Raw genomic sequence first — 25,986 nt, 5'->3', positions numbered from 1 at the left:
GTAGTGAGGTCTGCACAACGCATCACCGGGGGCAAACTACCTGCCCTCCAGGACACCTACACCACCCGATGCTACAGGAAGGCCATAAAGATCATCAAGGACATCAACCACCCGAGCCACTGCCTGTTCACCCCGCTGTCATCCAGAAGGCGAGGTCAGTACAGGTGCATCAAAGCTGGGACCGAGAGACTGAAAAACAGCTTCTATCTCAAGGCCATCAGACTGTTAAACAGCCACCACTAACATTGAGTGGCTACTGCCAACACACTGTCAATGACACTGACTCTACTCCAGCCACTTTAATAATGGGAATTGATGGGAAATGATGTAAATATATCACTAGCCACTTTAAACAATGCTACCTTATATAATGTTACTTACCCTACATTATTCATCTCATATGCATACGTAGATACTGTACTCTATATCATCGACTGCATCCTTATGTAATACATGTATCACTAGCCACTTTAACTATGCCACTTGGTTTACATACTCATCTCATATGTATATACTGTACTCGATATCATCTACTGTATCTTGCCTATGCTGCTCTGTACCATCACTCATTCATATATCCTTATGTACATATTCCTTATCCCCTTACACTGTGTATAAGACAGTAGTTTTTTTGGAATTGTTAGTTAGATTACTTGTTCGTTATTACTGCATTGTCGGAACTAGAAGCACAAGCATTTCGCTACACTCGCATTAACATCTGCTAACCATGTGTATGTGACAAATAAATTTTGATTTTATTTTATTTTATACTTATATATTCTTATCCCATTCTTTTAATAGATTGTGTGTATTAGGTTTTGTTGAGGAATTTGTTAGATATTAAGTTTGTTGTGGAATTGTTAGATTTTACCTGTTAGATACAGCTACACTATCGGATCTAGAAGCATAAGCATTTCGCTACACTCGCAATAACATCTGCTAACCATGTGTATGTGAACAATAAAAATGGGTTTGATTTGATTTGATAGGCCTTCACTGCAGGCTGCAGGATCCTGACATTTTAATGGTTAGGAAGGTGGACTTTTGACCTTTATAGCTAGAGTGATAAATGGCTCTGCCAATGTGGAGAGAAGAACCAGGAAGATAGAAATCATTGTGGAAGTGGCGGAGTGGTTACTGGGGCTGAAAGATTTCTCTTTTACATGGAATATTGTCACAAACTGTCCCACCCTCAGGTCCTCAAGCCTGAGAAGGTAGATATGGAGAATTGAAAGAAGGAAGAAGTGGGAGTTTTGTTTTGTCAATGTACTATTTTTTATTTTGGTGAATTAAGTTAGTTTCACAATCACATATGGATCTTCTTTTTTACCTTGTTTTGGTTTCAACCCGTCCAGTTGGTGGCGGCAATAAAACTTTTTTAGGTACTAGTCTGCCATAAAACCCACAGAAGAAGAAGAGGCAGAATAGTGGCACGCACGATTGAGTGGAGGGGCCCGTTTTAAAGGGAAACCAATGTTGAGGTTCGTGGTGGGAATAGCGGGATCTGGGGTATGTACCAAGTGGTTTTTATTATATGTGCTACTGTTGTGGACGTTTAACTTGTATGCGGGGTCAAAACTAGCCAAAACTAACCCCTCTCTTTTGTTCAATTGTCCAGTCCGCCAGCTAGCTACTTGCTTTGGAGAAAGGGGATAATAATTATTTAGCCAGCATGAACCAGCTGTGTGTCAGTGAACACACTTTACCCAGCATTACCGGTACACAACCCCCGCTTTAACTTGTTAGCTAGTAGAAGTGTTGACTAGTTAGCTTACGTTCGTTTGCGTATGGACTGACGTTGGTTAGCGAAACAAGATGCTATGTCGCTAGCTAACTAGGAGTAACGATTTAACGTTAATAGGATCAAATGCATTAACTACTGTTGGTAGGTAGGTAATGCATTTGATCCTACTGTAGGTGGCTAGTTTACCTGTCACACTTGCAGGGTGTACTGCCAATCGTTTGAGACTAGCTTTAATTAGCTATTGGTTAGCTAAGGTTAGCTTGATAGCTGGCTAACAGCCGGTGGTCTGACAATGATTATCTGATCATTCAAGCCAGCCACAGTGCAACAATGGATCATAGCTACTCAATTTCAACATCAGTCAGTTCGAAAACCCAATAATTGTTGCTTGCTGCAGTTGGACCTCAAATGAATTAGCCTAGTACGATAGAGAGGGACCCCTGCCCTAGCCAAGTCCGATGCTTCAGTAACAGTGGGGGTTGATAATTGTGAGACTTGAGAAAAGATATCCAGCTAAATGGGGAAATTGATCAATCCTAGACAGGAAATATTCTGTCATGAACCTCTTGTCTCTTCCCTGTGTAAATGTATCAGGAAACAATGGCCTCATTTGTCACTGAGATGAGCTCTCAGTATCTCTACCGCCCCCCACATTGTATAAAATATACTGTATTTCAGTACTACTTGAGAACTAAACTACCCCTTTAACCTAAGTCATAGTCTGTTTTCTAATGTGAAAAAATTTCATGGAAAACCAAGAGCTTGTTTTTAGTTACAGTGTGATCATTCTTAGTTCATTCTAATCCCTGTGAGTCTGAGAGAAGGTTGAAACTGTACAGGCCTAAACTGCAAAATGACACTGCTTATAATGTCAGTCAACACACTAATTTTAGTATAGCAATGACAATCAGATTTTGTTTTCGTCTGTAGGTTATACTGACAAAGGGTGATTTTGACAGAGTGTTGGGCCAGTAATTGAAAGGTCGCTGGTTCAAATCCCCGAGCCGACTAGGTGAAAAATCATCTGTTGATGTGTTCTTGAGCAAGGCACTTAACCTTAAATGCTCCTGTAAGTCTCTCTGAATAAGAGTGTCTGCTAAATTAATAAACTTTTAAAAATGTTATTGTAGTGTGATTTTCCTAGACCTAGGATACCTGATTTTAGAATTCCTGATGTCTGACATTTTTTTTTCAGGCAACTAAAGAAAGTGAAGTCACCCTACTGAAGAAAAAAAAACTACAAATACTTTGCCTAATTGTTCTTTCTCCCCTGCCCCTCTTTTCTTCTCTGCTCACATTTGGCCTTTTGTTCAACTCTCTCACTCCCTGCTCTGTGGTAAAGACAGCTGCAGGCATCGAGCGTCATAACACAAGCAGTGTGCCATCCCCCTGTCTTCCTTTCATGCCCCCCCCCATGTCTGTCCTCCCTGCCTGTTAGTGTCCCCACCTTGTCCCCTCATTGTCTGCCTTGTCCAGCCTGAAGCCCTCCTCTCCCTCATGCTTTGAACAAAGACAGCACACTGCCAGTCCAATGACTGCCTGGATCGTCTTGCCTGTCAGCCTCTCTGCCTTCTCCATCACAGGAATATGGATAGTGTGAGTTCTCAAATACTAGGCTCCAGTTACATTTGTTTTCCTTACTAAGGGTGTACTACAAAGTGATTGACAGAGAAACATTGATATCTAGTTTCTTGGACACCGATTAAGCCCAGTTCTGGATTTGAAAAAGCATGCTTAATGGAGAATCTACATTTTTAGTCCAGGACTAGGCTTAATATATGTCCAGGAATCCACTCCATAATGTTGTGATTTTAAGTCATTGATGTGTTTGTTTTCCCTCACAGCTACGCCATGGCTGTGATGAATCATCACGTTTGTCCTGTGGAGAACTGGTGAGTGACCCTTCAGTGAGTTTCATATAAACATTTATGGGAGTAAAGAAGACCCAGTTTTGTCTTTGGATTTATAGCCTACATTGACTTGATACTACAGTATATCATCTGCTTGACTGAACAAAGGGCTAATTCCCTCCCAAAATGGTGTGTCTTGTGTGCAGGTCCTACAATGTGACATGTACAGAGGAGATGGCCAGGCCAGGCTTCCCTAAGACGTGCTGCACCATACAGGACATCCCCCTCATCAGGTCTCGCATTCCTTTGTTCGCTTGCTCTCTCTCACCTTTCATGCTGACCACACCTGCTGCGTTTTGTGTGTGAGCATTGCAAAATAATGTACACGTGTTCAATCATTTCATCAAAACTGCATGTGCGCATCAATGAGTGTTAGCGTGGCTAGGTGCTAAAATAGACACTTGATGCACTGCAAGTCCTGCATCTCCCATCTCCTCATTGGAGGAGCATATACATGTGGGTGAGCATTTTAGGAGCATATACATGTGGGTGATTGAAAGATGAATGAGGTCCACACCAGTCCGGTTGGTTGCAGTAGTGCATCTTAGTTGGTTGCCAAGTTGGTTGCCAACCTAAACTAACTAGGTTTCCCCTTTTAATCTGTGGATTCATTGTCAGAGTATAAACACACAATGTTGTGACTCAAAATAGGCCGATATTCTACAACGATCCAGAAAAGACTGTACATTTCAGGTAAAATAACTAGCCAATATTTTTATCCCAGGACAAATTAGCTAGCAACAGCAAGCTAGCTAGCTAAATGTCCATGAATGTTTAATGTGTTTTTCGACCCCAAATTAATATAGTTGGTTCAGAGTTAATTTTGAAATTTCAACCTGTGTGTCCTGATTGCGCCTGGTGGGGATAGACAAACTCAACCTGCACACGCACGGAGCTGGTTTGTTCATCATCTAACCGGTATGGGAGTTGATAAATGTTTTCAATTTCTTTGAGTCTGTGGGAAATACAGTGAGGCAAAAAAGTATTTAGTCAGCCACCAATTGTGCAAGTTCTCCCACTTAAAAAGATGAGAGGCCTGTAATTTTCATCATCGGTACACTTCAACTATGACAGACAAAAATGAGAGGAGAAAAAATCCAGAAAATCACATTGTAGGATTTTTAATGCATTTATTTACAAATTATGGTGGAAAATAAGTATTTGGTCAATAACAAAAGTTTCTCAATACTTTTATGTACCCTTTGTTGGCAATGACAGAGGTCAAACGTTTTCTGTAAGTCTTCAAGGTTTTCACACACTGTTGCTGGTATTTTGGCCCATTCCTCCATGTAGATCTCCTCTAGAGCAGTGATGTTTTGGGGCTGTTGCTGGGCAACACGGACTTTCAACTCCCTCCAAAGATTTTCTATGGGGTTGAGATCTGGAGACTGGCTAGGCCACTCCAGGACCTTGAAATGCTTCTTACGAAGCCACTCCTTCAGTGCCCGGGCGGTGTGTTTGGGATCTTTGTCATGCTGAAAGACCCAGCCACGTTTCATCTTCAATGCCCTTGTTGATGGAAGGAGGTTTTCACTCAAAATCTGACGATACATGGCCCTATTCATTCTTTCCTTTACACGGATCAGTCATCCTGGTCCCTTTGCAGAAAAACATCCCCAAAGCATGATGTTTCCACCCCCATGGTTCACAGTAGGTATGGTGTTCTTTGGATGCAACTCAGCATTCTTTGTCCTCCAAACACGACGAGTTGAGTTTTTATCAAAAAGTTCTATTTTGGTTTCATCTGACCATATGACATTCTCCCAATCTTCTTCTGGATCATCCAAATGCTCTAGCAAACTTCAGACGGGCCTGGACATGTACTGGCTTAAGCAGGGGGACACGTCTGGCAGTGCAGGATTTGAGTCCCTGGCGGCGTAGTGTGTTACTGATGGTAGGCTTTGTTACTTTGGTCCCAGCTCTCTGCAGGTCATTCACTAGGTCCCCCCCGTGTGGTTCTGGGATTTTTGCTCACTGTTGTGATCATTTTGACCCCACGGGGTGAGATCTTGCGTGGATCCCCAGATCGAGGGATATTATCAGTGGTCTTGTATGTCTTCCATTTCCTAATAATTGCTCCCACAGTTGATTTCTTCAAACCAAGCTGCTTACCTATTGCAGATTCAGTCTTCCCAGCCTGGTGCAGGTCTACAATTTTGTTTCTGGTGTCCTTTGACAGCTCTTTGGTCTTGGCCATAGTGGAGTTTGGAGTGTGACTGTTTGAGGTTGTGGACAGGTGTCTTTTATACTGATAACAAGTTCAAACAGGTGCCATTAATACAGGTAACGAGTGGAGGACAGAGGAGCCTCTTAAAGAAGTTGTTACAGGTCTTTGAGAGCCAGAAATCTTGCTTGTTTGTAGGTGACCAAATACTTATTTTCCACCATAATTTGCAAATAAATAAATAGAAAATCCTACAATGTAGGATGATTTTATGTAATGATTTTCTGGATTTTTTTTCCTTCTAATTTTGTCTGTCATAGTTGAAGTGTACCTATGATGAAAATTACAGGCCTCATCTTTTTAAATGGGAGAACTTGCACAATTGGTGGCTGACTAAATACTTTTTTGCCACACTGTATGTATCTCTAATGTGGTTATGCATTTGGTAGGAGGTTAGGAAGTGCAGCTCAGTGTCCACCTAATTTTGTGGGCACAGAGGCAGACCTGGCTCTGTAGAGAAGACGGGCAATGGCGGCTTCTCTCAATAGCAAGGCTATGCACACTTGAGTCTGTACGTAGTCAATATTTCTATTTTGTCAGTCAGTTGTCAGGTACTGTGTATTCTGTTTAGAGCCAAATAGCATTAGTTAGCTCTGTTTTTTTGGTTATTTCCAGTATGTCATAGTTTTCTTTTTGCATTCTTATAATTCGGTTGGGTCTAATTGTGTTGTTGTCCTGGAGCTTTGTGGGGTCTGTCTGTGTTTTTAAACAGAGCCCCAGAACCAGTTGGCTGAGGGGACTCTTCTCTAGGTTCATCTCTCTGTAGGTGATGGCTTTGTCATAGGATGTGTGAGCATCGCTTCCTTTTAGATGGTTGTAGAATTTAAGATATATTTTCTGGATTTTGTTAACTAGTGGGTGAAGTCCTAATTCTGCTCTGGATACATTGTTTGTGTTGTACACAAATTATATTTTTGTAGTCTCAATTGGATGTTGGTGCCATTTTGTGAATTATTGGTTGGTGAGTGGACCACAGACCTCACAACCATAGAGGGCATATAGAGAGTGCAGTGATGTGTCCTATAAGGAGCATTGGTGGCAAATCAGATGGCCTAAAGGTAAAGAACATCTAGCCGCTCGAGAGCACCCTTACTTGCCGATCTATACATTACGTCTCTGTATTCTAGTATGGGTAGGATGGTAATCTTTATCAGGGTTAGTTTGACAGCTGGGGTGAAAGAGAAGCAGTTATGATAGAGGAAACCAAGTCTAGATTTTAACTTTAGCCTGTAGCTTTAATATGTGCTGCGAGAAGAACAGTGTACCATCTCGCCATTCTCCCAAGTACTTATATGAGTTGATCTCAAGCTCTCAACCCTTAGAGGTAGTAATAACACCTGTGGGAAGAGGGACATTGTTCTTACCAAACCACATGACCTATATTTTGGATGTGTTAAGGGCAGAGAAAGCTTGTTGGACGTTAAAAGCTTTGTCGTAGAGCGTTTAACACAAAATCCGGGGAGGGGCCAGCTGAGTATGACTGTATCATCTGCATATAAATGGATGAGAGAACTTCCTACTGCCTGAGCTATGTTGATGTAAATTGGGAAGAGCGTGGGGCCTAGGATTGAGCCTTGGGGTACACCCTTGGTGACAGGGAGTGGCTGAGACAGCAGATGTTCTGACTATGCACTGCACTCTTTGAGAGCAGTAGTTAGCAAACCAGGCCAAAGACCCCTCAGAGACATCAAAAGCTTTGGCCAAGTCAATAAAAATAGCAGCACAACATTGCTTAGAATCAAGGGCAATGGTGACATCATTGAGGACCTTTTAAGGTTGCAGTGACACATCCGTAACCTGAGCGGAAACTAGATTGCATACCAGAGAGAACTATAGACATCAAGAAAGCCAGTCAGATAAACAGGGCAATATAGAAATAAGCCTATAACAGTTAGGATCAGCTTGATCTCCTCCTTTTTTAAATATAGGATGAACCATGGCTGCCTTCCAAGCAATGGGAACCTCCCCAGAAAGGAGAGACAGTCTTAGCGACAATAGGGGCAGCAACCTTAAAGAAGGATCTAAACCATCTGACCCAGATGTTTTTTTTGGGGGGGGTCAAGTTAAAGGAGTTCCTTTAGCACTTCGGACTCAGTGACCGTCTGCAGGGAGAAACTTTGTAGCGGGGAAGGGGAAAAAAAGGGAGAAGCATCGGGTCTAGTCGAATTAGAAGGGGTGGGAGATGAGGAAATATTGGACGGGCAAGAAGGCATGGCTGAGTCAAATAGGAATCCTGACTTAATGACGTGGTTATTATTAAAGAGCTCAGCCATGTGCTTCTTGTTAGTAACAACCACATCTACGTTAAGGGACATGGGCAGCTGTGAGGAGCATGGCTTATTCTCCTGGTTTTTAACCGTTTACCAGAACTTATTGGGGTTAGACCCACAGAGAGAGAACTTCTCCTTTAAGTCACCAACTTTGGCCTTCTGTATAGCCTGAGTGCACTTATTACTAATTTCCCTGAACGATAGCCAGTCAGCCTGGGTATGCGTATGCTAAGCCTTTCGCTAAATGCAATTCTTGGGGTGGAGTAACTCTGCAAGATCACGGTCAAACCAGGGGCTGAACCGGTTTTTCATTTTCTTTATGTGGGTGTGCTTGTTAACAATACCACTGAAAATTGTTGTCCTGGCTACTGGACCTTTTTTGGTACACCATTATTTTTGTCTTCCTGAGATTTACTGTCAGGGCCAGAATCTGTGCAGAAGCTTAGGTGCTGCTGTAGGCCCTTCTTGGTTAGGGACCGACACACCAGATATTCTGCAGACAGACATTTGATTTCCAGGTCCAGTAGGGTAAGGCTGCAGACTGTTCTAGTGTTCTTGACAATTCATTGATATACAGTGCATTCGGAAAGTATTTAGACCCATTTTGTTACGTTAGTCTTATTCTAAAATGGATTAAATTGTTTCCCCTCTCAATCTACACACACTACCCCATAATGAAGAAGCAAAAACTGGTTCTAAGATATGTGATATTTTTTATTTAATACATAAGTATTCAGACTCTTTACTCAGTATTTTGTTGACGCACCTTTGGCAGCAATTACATACCCAAGAAAACTCGAGGCTGACACTACAAGCTTGGCACACTTGTATTTGGAGTTTCTCCCATTCTTCTCTGCAGGTCCGCTCAACCTCTGTCAGGTTGGATGGGAGTGTCACTGCACAACTGTTTTCAGGTCTCTTCAGAGATGTTCTGTCTGGGCCACTCAAGGACATTCAGAGATTTGTCCTGAAGCCACTCCTGCATTGTCTTGGCTGTGTGCTTTGGGTCGTTGTCCTGTTGAAAGGTGAACCTTTGCCCCAGTCTGAGGTCCTGAGCACTTTGGAGCAGGTTTTCATCAAGGATCTCTGTACTTTCCCTCGATCCTGACTAATCTCCCAGTCCCTGCCGCTGAAAAACATCCCCACGGCATGATGCTGCCCTCATCATGCTTCACCGTAAGGATGGTGTCAGGTTTCCTCCAGATGTGACGTTTGGCATTCAGGCCAAAGAGTTCAATCTTGGTTTCATCAGACCAGTGAATCTAGGTTCTCATGGTCTGAGAGTCTTTAGGTTCCTTTTGGCAAACTCCAAAGGGGGCTGTCATGTGCCTTTTACTGAAGAGTGGCTTCAGTCTGGCTGTTCTACCATAAAATGGTGGAGTGCTACAGAGATGGTTGTACTTCTGGAAGGTTCTCCCCTCTCTATAGAGGAACTCTGGAGCTCTGTCAGTGACCATCGGGTTCTTGGTCACCTCCCCAAGGCCTTTCTCCCCTGATTGCTCAGTTTGGCTGAGTGGCCAGCTCTAGGGAGAGTCTTGCTGGTTTCAAACTTATCCATTTAATGATGTAGGCCACTGTATTCTTGGGGACCTTCAATTCTTCAAAAAAAAAATTGGTACCCTTCCCCAGATCTGTGCCTCAAACAATCCTGTCTCTTAGCGCTATGGACAATTCCTTTGACCTCATGGCTTGGTTTTTGTTCTGATATGCACTGTCAATTGTGGGACCTTTTTACATAGACAGGTGTGTACCTTTCCAAATCATGTCCAATCAATTGAATTTACCACTGGTGGACTCTATTACCGCAAGTTCTCGAAACATCTCAAGGATGATCGATGTGAACAGGATGCACCAGAGCTCAATTTCAAGTCTCCTAGCAAAGGGTCTGAGTACTTATGTAAATAAGGTATTACTGTTTTATTTTAATTACATTTTCTAAAATGTATTAATGCTTAATTTATATTACAGCATATTGGATGACTCATTCATATTCCATTCACCGAGCTCAATATGACATCGATAGGTTTAGGCTAGTGTAACGGATGTGAAACTGCTAGCTAGTCAGTGGTGGTGCGCGCTAAATAGTGTTTCAATCGGTGATGTCACTTGCTCTGAGACCTTGAAGTAGTGGTTCCCCTTGCTCTCCAAGGGCCGCGGCTTCGTGGGTGACTGTTGTTGATGTGTGCAGAGGGACCCTGGTTCGCCCCCGGGTATGGGCGAGGGGACGGTCTAAAGTTATACTGTTATGATACTCAAATTTTCCCTATACCCATCAAGAGGTTGCTACAACAAAGCAACAAAAGTTTGTCTGTGCACTGGTTGAGAGAGATTTGAGTAATCAAGGTGACACAGTGACACTTTCAATACCGCCTTGCACACTCTTGCCTGCATCTAGCTGATCTAGGGTGTGATCATTAGTCCAAAATTTGCAAACAAGAGTTTCTATTGGACAAATTTAGATATGTTTATTCCAGTTTTGTTATTTTGTTCAACTATTGTCTTTTTGAGTCAACATGCATTGCAGTGCTAGATAGCTTCAGCTTAGACTTTCAGTACTACATTCATTCTCTGATCCTTTGATTTGGGTGGACGTCATTTCATGCTACAAGATCTCTGATAGGTTCAAAGACATCCTCCGGAAGTTGTCATAATTGCTGTGGAAGGGAGTGAAAACCATGAGCCTCTTAGGTTTTGTATTTACAATTTGAAGTCGGAAGTTTACATACACTTAGGTTGGGTTATTAAAACTTGTTTTTCAACCACTCCACATTTCTTGTTAACAAACTATATAGTTTTTGCAAGTCAGTTAGGACGTCTACTTTGCATGACACAAGTCACTTTTTTCCAACAACTGTTTACAGACAGATTTCACTTCTAATTCACTGTATCACAATTCCAGTGGGTCAGAATTGTACATACACTTAAATTGACTGTCTATAAACAGCTTGTAAAATTCCAGAAAATGATGTCATGGCTTTAGAAGATTCTGATAGCCTAATTGACATCATTTGAGTCATTGAATGTGTACCTGTGGATGTATTTCAAGGTCTACCTTCAAACTCATTGCCTCTTTGCTTGACATCATGGGAAAATGAAATCAGGCAAGACCTCAGAAAAAATTTGTAGACCTCCAAGTCTGGTTCTTCCTTGGGAGCAGTTTCCAAATGCCTCAAGGTACCACATTCATCGGTACAAACAATAGTATGCAAGTATAAACACCATGAGACCACGCAGCCATCATACCGCTCAGGAAGGAGACGCGTTCTGTCTCCTAGTGATGAACGTATTTGGTGTGAAAAGTGCAAATCAATCCCAGAACAACAGCAAAGAACCTTGTTAAGATGCTGAAGAAAACAGGTACGAAAGTATCTATATCCACAGTAAAACGAGTCCTATATTGACATAACCTGAAAGGCCTCTCAGCAAGGAAGAAGCCACTGCTCCAAAACCACCATAAAAAAAGACTGACTACGGTTTGCAGCTCTACATGGGGACAAAGATTGTACTTTTTGGAGAAATGTCCTTTTGGTCTGATGAAACAAAAATAGAGCTGTTTGGCCATAATGACCATTGTTATGTTTGGAGGAAAAAGGGGAGGCTTGCAAGCTGAAGAACACCATCCCAACCATGAAGCATGGAAGTGGCAGCATCATGTTGTGGGGGTGCTTTGCTGCAGGAGGGACTGGTGCACTTCACAAAATAGATGGCATCACGAAGAATAAATTATGTGGATATATTGAAGCAACATCTCAAGACATCAGTCAGGAAGTTAAAACTTGGTCGCAAATGGGTCTTCCAAATGGACAATGACCCCAAGCATACTTCCAAAGTTGTGGCAAAATGGCTTAAGGACAACAAAGTCAAGGTATTGGAGTGGCCATCACAAAGCCCTGACTTCAATCCCATAGAAAATTTGTGGGCAGAACTGAAAAAGTGTGTGGGAGCAAGGAGGCCTACAAACCTGACTGTTACACCAGCTCTGTCAGGAGGAATGGGCCAAAACTCGCCCAACTTATTGTGGGAAGCTTGTGGAAGGCTACTAGACACGTTTGACCCAAGTTCAACAATTTTAAAGGCAATGCTACCAAATACTAATTGTGTATGTAAATTTCTGACCCACTGGGAATGTGATGAAAGAAGTACAAGCTGAAATAAATCTCTCTCTACTATTATACTGATGTTTCACATTGTTTAAAATAAAGTGGTGACCCTAACTGACCTAAGACAGGGAATTTTGACTAGGATTAAATGTCAGGAATTGTGAATAACTGAGTTTCAATGTATTTGGCTAAGGTGTATGTAAACCTCCGACTTCAACTGTAAGTCAATGTACCCAGAAGATGGAAACTAGCTATCCTCCCGCTACACCATGGTGCTACACTACAGAGTGCTGTTGAGGTTACGAAGACGTACATTGCAAAACAGTTTTTTTTAATGAATTATTTAGTGACATGACTATATATTTAGTTAAAAATAAATCGTTTCTGAAATTCACTGAGGAGGATGGTCCTCCCCTTTCTCCTGTGAGGAGCCTCTGGTGTAGATGAATGGGAGGAGATGGGTTAAATAAAGATTTTTAAGTATTGAGACATGGGTTGCGTATGTGCGCCATTTAGATGGTGAATGGGCAAGACAAAAGATTTAAGTTCCTTTTTGAGGTATAGTAGTAGGTGCCAAGTGCACCGGTTTGTGTCAAGAACTGCAACGCTGCTGTTTTTTTTTCATGCTCAATAGTTTCCCTTGTGTATCAAGAATGTTCCACCACCCAAAGGACACACAGGCAACTTGACAAAACTGTAGGAAGCAATGGAGTCAACTAGAGGTCGACCGATTCTGATTTTTCAACGCCAATACCGACTTATTGGAGGACCAAATAAAGCCTATGCTGATTTATTTATTTATTTATTTTAATTTTTTTTGTAATGACAATTTCAACAATACTGAATGAACACTTATTTTAACTTAATATAATACATCAATAAAATAAATTTGGCCTCAAATAAATAATGAAACATGTTCAATTTGGTTTAAATAATGCAAAAACAAAATGTTGGAGAAGAAAGTAAAAGTGTAATGTGCCACATGAGTCTTCAATAATCCCAGGTAAGAAGTTTTAGGTTGTAGTTATTAGGACTATTTCTCTCTCTACCATTTTGTATTTCATATACATTTGACTATTGGATGTTCTTATAGGCACTTTAGTAGTGCCAGTGTAACAGTATAGCTTCCGTCCCTCTCCTCGCTCCTACCTGGGCTCGAACCAGGAACACATTGACAACAGCCACCCTCAAAGCAGCGTTAACCATGCAGAGCAAGGGGAACAACCACTCCAAGTCTCGGAGCGAGTGACTTTTGAAACGCTATTAGCGCACACCCCACTAACTAGCTAGCCATTTCACAACGGTTACACCAGCCTAATCTCGGGAGTTGATAGGCTTGAAGTCATAAACAGCGCAATGCTTGAAGTACAATGGAAGGGCTGAAAAAATGGCAAAATCGGTGTCCAAAAATACAGATTTCCGATTGTTATGAAAACTTGAATTCGTCCCTAATTAATCGGCCATTACGATTAATCGGTCGACCTCTAGAGTCAACATGGGCCAGTATCCCTGTGGAACACTTTCGACACCTTGTATTCCATGCCCCGATGAATTGAGGCTGTTCTGAGGGCAAAAGGGGGTGAAACTCAATGTTAGGTAGGTGTTCCTAATGTTTTGTACACTCAGAGGGTGGGGCTCAAGCTACATCCCTGTCTCACCCCCTGGCCCTGAAGAAAGATGTGTTTATTGCCAATTTTAACTGCACACTTGTTTGTGTACATGGATGTTATAATGCTATGTTTTCCACCCAACACTGCTTTCCATCAATTTGTATAGCAGACACTCATGCCAAATTGAGTCCAAAGCTTTTTTTTAAATCAACCAAGCATGAGAAGACTGCTTTTGTTTGTCAATTAGGGTCTCGCTGTTCCTCCCTCTCTCGCTCTCTAATAATACGTTCACTACAGTCTTGTAACCGTACCAGAAGAGAAATGGTGAAATAGTAACAACCTTGTCATGCATGCCTTTTCCTAACATTTGAATCATGGTCATAATATAGGCCTAGTCAACTTGAGTGGATTCCTTATGTGTTTTGAGTGACATGTTGTTTCCTCCCTCTTGTGTCTCGTACAGTAAATGTGGCTCCTTCCCCCCTGAGAGCTGTCTGTTCAGTCTGATCGGGAACGTCGGAGGCTTCATGGGTAAGAAGAGCCTCTTCTCCATCCCAAATGGCAAACTATTCACGATTTAGAGTACTATTTTTGACCTAGCCCATAGTGCACTACTTTTGAACAGAGACCTATGTAGGGATTAATAGGGTGTCATTTGGGATGCAGCCCTCTTCTGTCATCACTCACACTGACAATAAGCTGTGCCCTTTGTATCACTCATCAGTGATGTATTGGAGGTCAAAGCCACTCATTCCTTTTAATTTAGTGTTAAATAACACTTTTTTTGGGGGGGGGGGCAAACAAATGTTTCATTTTGCCATTATAATAAGGTTGGTAGTAAAATTGTTGTGATAATCTGTAACAGCTGGCTAGGTCTGGCTGGCTAGGTAGGTAGCTAGCTAACTAACGTAGCTTCACGCAATAAAACCAAAGACATTATCAGCCTGTAACGTAGCTAGTTAGTGCAGTTTGACCTTACCACTATCAATTTAGGCGTCTACAATCTCACCATGTTCAACCTGTGGATTGATGTACCTCAGAGTGGAGTCTAACATTCAGAACGGCAGATATACTTTTGAGGATGGGGGAAACTTCGCATGGGCAATGTCAATGGGCGCTAGCTCAAAAACCCAACATTAGCAAGAATTTCGGCAACAAGAAGTACAACATTACAAATTTTTTCTCAGATGTGAGATAATTAACTTGCCATCTGGATGGTCTTCAGAGATGAGATTTGAGGGTAGCTGAAGGATGGGATTAAAAACAAAAGAATGACTTGTAAAATGCATTGGCTGTAAAATGTATGTAGAAAGTGTTGTTGTCCATTTAGTTTACTCCAATTAGGGGAGGGATGGTAGGTTTAGGAGAGAATTATACAAAAAGTGTATATACAGTACCAGTCAAAATTTGGGACACCTACTCATTCAAGGGTTTTTCCCTTTTTACTATTTTCTGCATTGTAGAATAATAGTGAAGATCTATGAAATCAGGTAATAAACAAATAAATATATATTCTTCAAAATAGCCACCCTTTGCCTTGATGACAGCTTTGCACTTGGCCTTCTCTCAACCAGCTTCACCTGGAATGCTTTTCCAACTGTCTTGAAGGGTTCCTACATATGCTGAGCACTTGTTGGCTGCTTTTCCTTCACTCTGCGGTCCAACTCATCTCAAAACATCTCATTTCGGTTGGGTGATTTTTGTCAAGGCTAGGTTATCTGATGCAGCACGCCATCACTCTCCTTCTTGGTCAAATAGCCTTTACACAACCTGGAGGTGTGTTGTGTCATTGTCCTGTTGAAAAACAGAGTCCCACTAAGCGCAAACCAGATGGGATGGCGTATCGCTGCAGAATGCTGTGGTAGCCATGCTGGTTAAGTGTGACTTGAAATCTAAATAAATCACTGATAGTGTCACTAGCAAAGCATCCCCACATCAAACCTCCATGCTTCACGGTGGGAACCACACATGGGGAGATCATCCATTCACCTACTCTGCATTTCAAAGATACGGCTGTTGGAACCAAAAATCTCAAACCAAAGGACAGATTTCCACCAGTCTAATGTCCATTGCTCATGTTTCTTGGCCCAAGTAGTCTCTTCTTATTGGTGTCCTTTAGTAGTGGTTTCTTTGCAGCAATTTGACCACGAAGGCCTGATTCCACGCAGTCTCCTCTGAACAGTTGATGTTGAGATGTGTCTGTTGAACTCTGAAGCATTTATTTGGGCTGCAATTTCTGAGGCTGGTAACTCTAATGAACTTATCCTCTGCAGCAGAGGTAACTCTGGGTCTTCCTCTCCTGTAATGTTCTTCATGAGAGCCAGTTTCATCATAGCGCTTGAGGGTTTTTGCTACTGCACTTGAAGAAACTATCAAAGTTCTTAATTTTCGAATTGACTGACCTTCATGTCTTGAAGTAATGATGGACTGTCGTTTCTTCTCTTTGCTTATTTGAGCTGTTCTTGCCATAATATGAACTTGGTCTTAGCCCTATTTGGTAAATCTTCTGTATACCACCCCTACCTTGTCACAGCACAACTGATTGGCTCAAACACATTAAGAAGGAAAGCAATTCCACAAATTAACTTTTACAAGGCACACCTGTTAATTCAAATGCATTCCAGGTGACTACCTCATGAAGCTGGTTGAGAGAATGCCAAGAGTGTGCAAAGCTAGGGGCATAGGGGGGACTACTTTGAAGAATCTCAAATATAAAATATTTTGATTTGTGTAACACTTTCAATGTGTGTGTCATATCTTTGGCATCTTCACTATTATTCTACAATGTAAAAAAGAGAAACCCTTGAATGAGTGTGTCCAAACTGGTACTGTGTATGGGGGATTTTAAATTATGTAGACAATTACATTGCAGATATATTAATAGTTTACATCAATATTAAAGCTGATCTAGAAAAAATGACTTGCCATCTGTAGTATCATATAGCTTTAGAATCGTGACATTATGTACTTTCAAGGAAAATAGGCATGTTTTTGACATGAACACTGACTTTGAGAAGGGATTGCATGATGATTAGCTTAGCAACCGCGTGCCGCAGCATGACAACCATAAACGCGATTGGTCGACAGTCTGCTGGGTGGGCATAATAAAAACATTATCTCAGAAATATCGGCCAAATATGATCATTGGCTCATTCGAGAGGTTGGTTGTTTGTGCAACAGTACAGATAATACTTTTGCTGTGTCATGGTGATAATGAGCTGAAGGTGGTGATTAAATACCTATACTTGCTATCATTTTTTTTTTTTTTTCCCCCAAAGGAGATTATATCACCTCACATAATCTCCTTTTTAGTACTGGAGTCATTATCACCATGACACAGGAAACGGGTGCTGAATCCACAGGTATAATGTGAACTTTTATCAAAACCAAATATTTAAAAGAATTTCCTATATAGGCCTAACTGATCTAGTCTGCCTGTCTAGATGAATTTACATGGCAAATCGGTGTATGCCACTAGTCAGCAGTTGGTGTATGCCACTAGTCAGCTTTATGTGCAGAAGGGCTTGAAATGGGCTCTGGTCTTTAATCAATAATGCATGTGGCCTTTCCTCCATTATTGCCCCCCCCCCCTTTAATCATCCATGACCCTTCTCCATTACTTCCTGTTCTGTCTTATTTATCACCACTCACTCTGCTGCCTTTGTCTGTGCTCCTTCATCCCATCTCTCTTGCTCTCCCCCCCAGTGGTGATGGTGTGCCTTCTGCGCTATGCCCAGGTGATTGAGCACAGCCACGGTTGCTGGATTAACACCAATGCCCTGTTGTCTGGCTGCACCAATGCTGTAGGACTGGTCATGGTGGGAAACTTCCAGGTGATTCACGTCAATTCTTCTCTAGACATACAATACATCTTGATTCCATAACTCTGCTACCAGTCCCTCTCCAGTTGTGACTGTATTATCCCAATGACTTGATGTCAATTAAACCACACCATTTTTCAGCAGACACTCTTAACCAGAGCAACTTAAAGTTTTTTCAATTATCAAGTGGTGGCTATATTCTCCTTCTGATTCCCTATTTTGTCTAATATTTGTCTATTGGTTAAAAACAAGCGGTGTAGGTAGAAGTGGGTGTTACAGGCTTTGTTTTTTAAAAATGTTTTAAGATTGGACTTTAGCACATGGTGTCACCTCATCAGTCAGTATGTTACACCTGTGCTGGTTGCTATCCCATTAGTGGGAAGGTGCTTCACCTGTGTTGGCCCAGGTGCTATTTAGGAGTTTGTTTTATTTCACCTTCTCATTTACAATTGCGACCTGGCCATGATAAAGCAACGCAGTTCGACACATACAACAACACAGAGTTACACATGGAGTAAAACAAACATACAGTAGAAAATTAAGTCTATATACGATGTGAGCAAATGAGGTGAGATAAGGGAGGTAAAGGCAAAGGAAAAAAGGCCATGGTGGCGAAGTAAATACAATATAGCAAGTAAAACACTGGAATGGTAGATTTGCAGTAGAAGAATGTGTAAGGTAGAGATGCAAAGGAGCTAAATAAATACAGTAGGGGGAGAGGTAGTTTGGGCTAAATTATAGATTGTCTATGTACAGGTGCAGTAATCTGTGAGCTGCTCTGACAGCTGGTGCTTAAAGCTAGTGAGGGAGATAAGTGTTTCCAGTTTCAGAGATTTTTGTATTTCCAGTCATTGGCAGCAGAGAACTGGAAGGAGAGGCGGCCAAAGAAAGAATTGGTTTTGGGGGTGACCAGAGAGATTTACATGCTGGAGCGCGTGCTACAAGTCAAATCAAATCAAATTTTATTTGTCACATACACATGGTTAGCAGATGTTAATGCGAGTGTAGCGAAATGCTTGTGCTTCTAGTTCCGACAATGCAGTAATAACGAGCAAGTAATCTAACTAACAATTCCCAAAAAAACTACTGTCATACACAGTGTAAGGGGATAAAGAATATGTACATAAGGATATATGAATGAGTGATGGTACAGAGCAGCATAGGCAAGATACAGTAGATGATATCGAGTACAGTATATACATATGAGATAAGTATGTAAACCAAGTGGCATAGTTAAAGTGGCTAGTGATACATGTATTACATAAGGATGCAGTCGATGACATCGCCGAGGATCGGTAGGATAGTCAGCTTTACAAGGGTATGTTTGGCAGCATGAGTGAAGGATGCTTTGTTGTGAAATAGGAACCCAATTCTAGATTTAACTTTGGATTGGAGATGTTTGATGTGAGTCTGGAAGGAGAGTTTACAGGCTAACCAGGCACCTAGAATATGTGGACAACTACAAATACCTAAGTCAGAACCGTCCAGAGTAGTGATGTTGGACGGGCGTGCAGGTGCAGGCAGCGATCGGTTAAAGAGCATGCATTTAATTTTACTTGTATTTAAGAGCAATTGGAGGCCATTGGAAGGAGAGATGTATGGCATTGAAGCTCGTCTCAAGGGTTGTTAAGTGTCCAAAGAAGGGCCAGAAGTATACAGAATGGTGTCGTCTGCGTAGAGGTGGATCAGAGACTCACCAGCAGCAAGAGCGACGTCATTGATGTTTACAGAGGAGAGTCGGTCCAAGAATTGAGCCCTGTGGCACCCTCATAGACTGCCAGAGGCCCGGACAACAGGCCCTTCGATTTGACACACTGAACTCCATCAGAGAAGTAGTTGGTGAACCAGGCGAGGCAATCATTTGAGAAACCAAGGCTATCGAGTCTGCTGACGAGGATGTGATGATTGACAGAGTCGAAAGCCTTGGCCAGGTCAATGAATACGGCTGCACAGTATTGTTTCTTATCGATGGCGGTTAAGATATCATTCAGGACCTTGAGCGTGGCTGAGGTGCACCCATGACCAGCTCTGAAACCAGATTGCATAGCGGCGAAGGTAGGGTTGGATTCGAAATGGTCGGTAATCTGTTGACTTGGCTTTCGAAGACCTTGGAAAGGCAGGGTAGGATAGATATAGGTCTGTAGCAGTTTGGGTCAAGAGTGTCCCCCCCTTTGAAGAGGGGGATGACCGCAGCTGCTTTTCAATCTTTGGGAATCTCAGATGACACGAAAGAGGTTGAACAGGCAAGTAATAGGGGTTGCAACAATTTCTGCAGATAATATTTTAGAAAGAAAGGGTCCAGATTGTCTAGCCCGGCTGATTTGTAGGGGTCCAGATTTTGCAGCTCTTTCAGAACATCAGCTGATTGGATTTGAGAGAAATGGGGAAGGCTTGGGTGAGTTGCTGTGGGGGGTGCAGTGCTGTTGACCGGGGTAGGGGTAGCCAGGTGGAAAGCATAGCCAGCCGTAGAAAAATGCTTATTGAAATTCTCAATTATAGTGGATTTAATCGGTGGTGACAGTGTTTCCTATCCTCAGTGCAGTGGGTAGCTGGGAGGAGGTGTTCTTATTCTCTATGGACTTTACAGTGTCCCAGAACTTTTTTGAGTTTGTTGCAGGAAGCAAATTTCTGCTTGAAAAAAAAAAAACTACCTTGGCTTCCGGGTTGGCAGAGTGTGCTAAAGCAGTGAATAAAAAAAACTTAGAAGCCTCCTCCCTAATGTTAACATCAAAAGAGAGCGCCTGGGGAATAGGAGTGGAGCTAGGCACTGCAAGGCTTGGATTCACCTCTACATCACCAGAGGAACAGAGTAGGATAAGGGTACGGCTAAAAGCTATGAGAATTGGTCGTCTAGAACATCCGGAACAGAGTAAAAGGAGGTTTCTGGGGGCGATAAAATAGCTTCAAGGTATAATGTACAGACAAAGGTATGGGAGGATGTGAATACAGTGGAGGTAAACCTAGGTATTGAGTGATGAGAGATATTGTCTCTAGAAACATCATTGAAACCAGGTGATGTAATCGCATGTGTGGGTGGTGGAACTGAAAGGTTGGATAAGGTGTAATGAGCAGCGCTAGCGGCTCTACAGTGAAATAAGCCAATAAACACGAACCAGAACAGCAATGGACAAGGCATATTGACATTAAGGAGAGGCATGCTTAGTCGAGTAATCATAAGGGTCCGTTGAGTAGTGAGGTTGATTGGGTTCACGGCGTTTCAGACAGCTAGCCGGGCCATCTTTAGCAAGCTAGCATAGGATGGAGGTCTGTTTTTAGCCACCTCGTGCGTTTCTGTCGGTAGATTAGTGGGGTTCCGTGTGGAAGAGGGGATCAATGCAGTTGGTGATATAGTTATAGTGATCCCAAGAAAAATTGTCTGATAGACCTATTCAGATAGCAGCCAATAAGACGGCTAATGATTAGCGGGCCGCAGATGGGCGTTCAGGTAACGTTGCGACGGCGGGGCCAGTTGGATAACTCCCTCGGGCAGATAACGTCGGTATGAAGGCCCGGTGGGGCTCTGCGTCCGCAGTAAAACAGGTCTGGATAGGTGATTGTAGCCCAGGAGTGGCTGATGGAACTCTTCAGCTGGCTAGCTCCGGAATAATTGCTGTTTGCTCCGGGATCGACGTAAGCCAATAGTCACACGGATAGCAGCTAGCTAGCTGCGAGATCCATGTGTAAATGTCCAGAACTTGCGGTTGAAATCCGGAGATATGGAGAGAAAAATAGGTCCGGTATGTTCTGGTGTGAGTCGCGTTGTACAAAACTGGCGATAGCTTTTCGAGTTAAAGGATAGCTGATGACCACAAACCATTAGTCAGTAAACTGGCTAGCTTCTATTGTGGATTTCAGATTTGAGGTGAATAATAATTTTTTTAATTGGTGAGACGGGTTGCAGAAGTGTTTTTGGAAAAAAAATATATAAAAGATGTGTGTGTGTGTGCGTACGTTACATGCATACATACATACATACATACATACATGCATACATGCATACGACGTCTGACTGCTATGCCATCTAGGTAAGTGTAGTGGCTGGCCCTGTGCTCCAGGCGAGCTTGAGAGATGTTGGTGAGAGCTACACTTCATGTAAACTGAGGTGTGATTTTGAACGAGGCCTGAGTTTTGGTGTTTCTCCTGTTTTTTTTTTGTTGTTTTTTTTGCTCTATATTCTTTTTACTCCCTATCCTGTTTTAATTAGTTTTTCTTTTTGGAGCCAAACCTAGTGGACGTCCATGGTGGGTGTCTTATTTTTTTATAACCCCTTACTAGTGGCTTTGCCAACTTTCAGTGTGCACCCACATGGGTGCCTTTCAGAAGCCCTTTTGAATCCCTTTTCTGTTTTGGTTGTTAAAGGGATTTTCTTTGTTAGCTCCCTTTTTGTTGTGACGTTTTTGAGTTTGTCTTGTGGGCGGGTTCAGGGGGACAGTCAATGGAATTTGGGTATTCGGAGCAGCTTCACTTGTATATTAAAATGTGTGTTTTTCAATCTCAATTTAAAAAATGGAATGGATTAACCCGTTTACCCCCGCCTCCCTGAGCAGGTTGACCATGCCAAGTCTCTGCACTACGTTGGCGCGGGCGTGGCATTCCCTGCAGGTCTGCTCTTCGTGTGCTTGCAGTGTGTTCTCACCTACCGGATGGCCATCACCGCCCTTGACTACTGGATGGCACACGTCCGCGTAGCGCTGGCCGCAGGAGCCCTGGTCTCACTTGTCCTTAGTATCCTTCCTGACTCGCTGGGATTGGTGGAGGGGTGGGGGTAGGTTATTAGATATTGGTCATGATGGATTACACCATTTAATAAAAGGTGACTGATCATGTCTCCATAGCATCATGTAATTTAAATCAAGCACAGTTAATGTGTAATTTCTCTTCTCTATTGAAACCTTGCAATGGCTAGTCTGTGAAACCGCGTAAGCGGTCGTCTAGTTCCGGTCTGTGATGAATGGGGCTCTGGACAAAAGTAGTGCACTGCATAGTGTCATGACTTTAATTAATGGGATGACCGTTGATTCGACAAATAACAATGTTATAATTGTTATCCAATATTAAATTGATCATGTAACTATTAACTCGTTAGGAATTTGGAGCACCACGGAGGAAGTTGTTTATAGCGTTATCATCTCCCGACAAACTCCATTTCTGTTTTTCGATAACAGTTATTAATCATTACTTCATATTAGTCTCATTCTGAAGGTCGCAGACTTCTTGAAACTGCACAAACCCGAGTCTTGGTGATCATTCCGTACCACACGCATTGATTTGATTACTTACTAACTAAATGATAACACAGGATATACACACACGGTATAGGTTATTGATTAAAAACTTAATACGATGAAAATGGATCCCTAGCAGACTAACGCAATATGACACTTGTTAAAAAAAGATGGCGAGTTAAGGAGAGACAACACTTGGATTTATTTGGGAACTACGCTCACAGTAATCCTAATACCTTACCCTGGGTCCAACAGAGACAAAACGAAGGAAGACCTTCAACACGTAAATACATGCATTACTTCTTACCCAAAACGGGTGGCAGTTTATATATTTTCCTGAACTGCCACCTGTCGCTGGTGCGCGATGAGACAAGGACATCCCTACTGACCAAGCCCTCCCTAACCCGGACGACGCTAGGCCAATTGTGCGTCGCCCCACGGACCTCCCGGTCGCGGCCGATTACGACAGAGCCTGGGCGCGAACCCAGGGACTCTGATGGCACAGCTGGCGCTGCAGTACAGCGCCCTTAACCACTGCGCCACTCGGGAGGCCCGTATGTTAATTCTCAACTCAATCTTTTATACACTTTAGTAAAAAGGAGCATTTCTGTCATACTAACACACACCCTTGGGCGTGGCTAGTTGTGGGCCAAATCATCATCAAAAACTATGATCTCGTTAGAAAGGAATGTGACTTCAGTTATCTTAACAAAAATATTATTTTCATCCTTTCCTACACAATGTGAAGGATGTAAACCTGATATACACAGTGTGAATGCTCTTCAAGTTACAATATTTTTGTTATATCACTTTTGTACCTTTTTAATGATAGACATTAATTTGCCATATTCCATCTCATCATTCCCCACATTCAGATGTTGAAATGTATTGTCCCAGTGTTCACTTTTGGACATTAAGAGTTTTTGGGTGGCAAAATGTCCCTGTAACAAAGAGATATTCCAATCCCCCATACTAGAGACCAAAAAGAGTCGTCTGCTGCATACAATTTACGATTTGGTGTGAGGTGTCCCCTCCCCTCTGCGGGTGATGTGTCCCATTTGGGACGCATCCATAGATTTATTGATGTGGCCTTTCTTATTCCATCAATGGGGCTGTTGCGTCTCCTTAACTCTTTCCCCAGGTGGTATCTTCTTCATCCATGAGAGCTTTGTTCTCCAGCACGCAGCAGCCATCTGCGAGTGGGTCTTCACCGTGGACATCCTTGTCTTCTACGGCACCTTCACCTACGAGTTTGGCACGGTCACCAATGACACCATGATGGTCGGCCTGCAGCAGACCCACCACCACTCGGGGGTCATGATGGGCGGCACGGCCGGGGCCATGTCGCTGGGCATGGGAGCCAAGGGCCTAAAGTCCCCTGGAGGAAGCAGCACATCCACCCATCTCAACTGCACCCCAGAGAGCATAGCCATGTTGTAGCTCTGCAGGGGCCAAGGAGATCACCACACTGCTGCAGAGGGGAACCACCACACAGGCAGCAGGAGTCGATGATGGCACTGGCTAGCCAGAGGGAGGAGACAAGACATTGAAAATCACAAGATATGATTGACGCACCGGGTCGGTATTGGGTTTTTGTGTTTTAATAAGCCATCCGCTTCTCCACTACGGTCGAATTTCCTTCGCTTCATCAGCAGAAAGGAACACTTAGACAAAGAATACATATCTGGGATGATGAGGGGTGATGATGCTGTGACTGTTTCCAAGATGGCTACTGGCCTCTCTGCACTCTGACATGATACCTTCTTTCTTAAAGATCAGTGTTTGAACAGTCACTGAGGCTTTTGCCAGTGTTCATCCTTGTCATGTTGGGATGACAGACACAAGATAAGGTTTATTTTATATGCCAACTTTTGTTTTCTGCCACATTTTACAGACTTCCTCTACCTGGCCATGGCTTGTGGTGGGGCCCGGTCTCTCATGCCATTCAACTCTGCACGCTACAATTTGAATGAGAGAGTAGAGTGTCGTTGGATTGACCAGACTGAGTTTTTTTATTTTGTCTGTACTCTGCCAATGTTAATGCATCGTAATAGAAAATATTGAATGTTTGAGAAGTGGAACTATAGATTGTATACTGTTATGTACATGACAGTTCAGCCTGGCCTCAGAGCAATACTAAATGTATTTCTGAGCACCTCCAAGACGTATGATACCTACTAATGGTTTAGTTACTTGACTCAAACTAAAGTAGGGAGGTTGGTCAAAGAGGATGGGTGGGCGTAACCCGCGACTAGCAAGCCAAAGGTTGCATGTTTTAGAAACGTCAGGGACAACTATAGCATTTTAGCCAACCCTGATTGTAAACGTAACCAAATCCACCTAACCTTTGTCATTCGTTCCCCTAACTGCCAATGTTAATTCTCCTTTGTTATGATGCAACAAGCAACCTGGTCTCAAATAAAGATGTGCAATACTATACGTCCTCCAAGATAAGTTATGTCTTCCAATTCGTATGCTATTGTACGACCGGGTAACACGTATGATAGTGTTACCTGTTATAGGTCCTCTAATTTGTATCATATTGTACGACTGCTATTCCATTCATAATGTAACTTAACATAATTGATGTCTCAGATTTACATACAGACTAATACGATTAGCCCTGAGACCAAGTTGAACAGGTTGTACGCACACCTTTTTATTGATCAATCAAGTATAAATGAACTGCAGAAGGATTTGTGAAATTAGCAATGTCATTTAACAAAAACATTTACACATTTTGTGCACAAAACCTGCCCAAGACCTCTAATAGCGGCCTCAAAAGGGCAAGTCATATGACTTGATTTCTTATTGTTTAAAATTATATCTCTGTTTAGTGATTTATATTAGTTATTCCCTAGATAGATGTACATAGCATTTCATACATCTATAAAATGCTATCTAGCTGACAGAATGCTCACACAAACTTGCTGGTCTTTTCTGCCCCTCTTTTACTGGGTCAACCTCTGCGTCTCAATCACTCTTGCTTGATTTGTTTTATATTGCCTATTCATGTTGCCTCTGAATTTCTCACTTGTTACCTACTGGTTACATGGCTTGTGTTTTTTATTTTTTAGGTCAC

The 25,986-nt window shown here is 42.4% G+C and overlaps 1 protein-coding gene across 5 annotated transcripts; it reads left to right on the top strand.

Moving 5' to 3' along the window:
* Positions 1-1,138: 1,138 nt before the first annotated feature.
* On the top strand, positions 1,139-25,343 carry LOC112262678 (transmembrane protein 150A-like). 5 transcript variants are annotated; one of them, XM_042331426.1, is made up of 9 exons: positions 1,139-1,509; positions 2,675-2,813; positions 3,087-3,340; positions 3,589-3,636; positions 3,801-3,887; positions 14,322-14,389; positions 17,564-17,691; positions 22,227-22,404; positions 24,046-25,343. In XM_042331426.1, the coding sequence occupies exons 3-9, from the start codon at positions 3,276-3,278 to the stop codon at positions 24,342-24,344; spliced, it is 873 nt and encodes a 290-aa protein (XP_042187360.1). In that variant the 5' UTR covers positions 1,139-1,509; positions 2,675-2,813; positions 3,087-3,275; the 3' UTR covers positions 24,345-25,343. The 5 variants fall into 5 exon arrangements, with proteins under 5 accessions (XP_042187360.1, XP_042187361.1, XP_042187358.1 ...); XM_042331427.1 differs by lacking the exon at positions 2,675-2,813 and having other exon boundaries at positions 1,139-1,481; positions 3,091-3,340; XM_042331424.1 differs by lacking the exon at positions 2,675-2,813 and having other exon boundaries at positions 1,139-1,481.
* The last annotated feature ends 643 nt before the right edge of the window (positions 25,344-25,986 follow it).

This window comes from Oncorhynchus tshawytscha, linkage group LG12 (assembly GCF_018296145.1).
Source record: "Oncorhynchus tshawytscha isolate Ot180627B linkage group LG12, Otsh_v2.0, whole genome shotgun sequence".
Lineage (NCBI taxonomy): Eukaryota > Metazoa > Chordata > Actinopteri > Salmoniformes > Salmonidae > Oncorhynchus > Oncorhynchus tshawytscha.
This window is presented reverse-complemented; position numbering and strand designations above follow the sequence as displayed.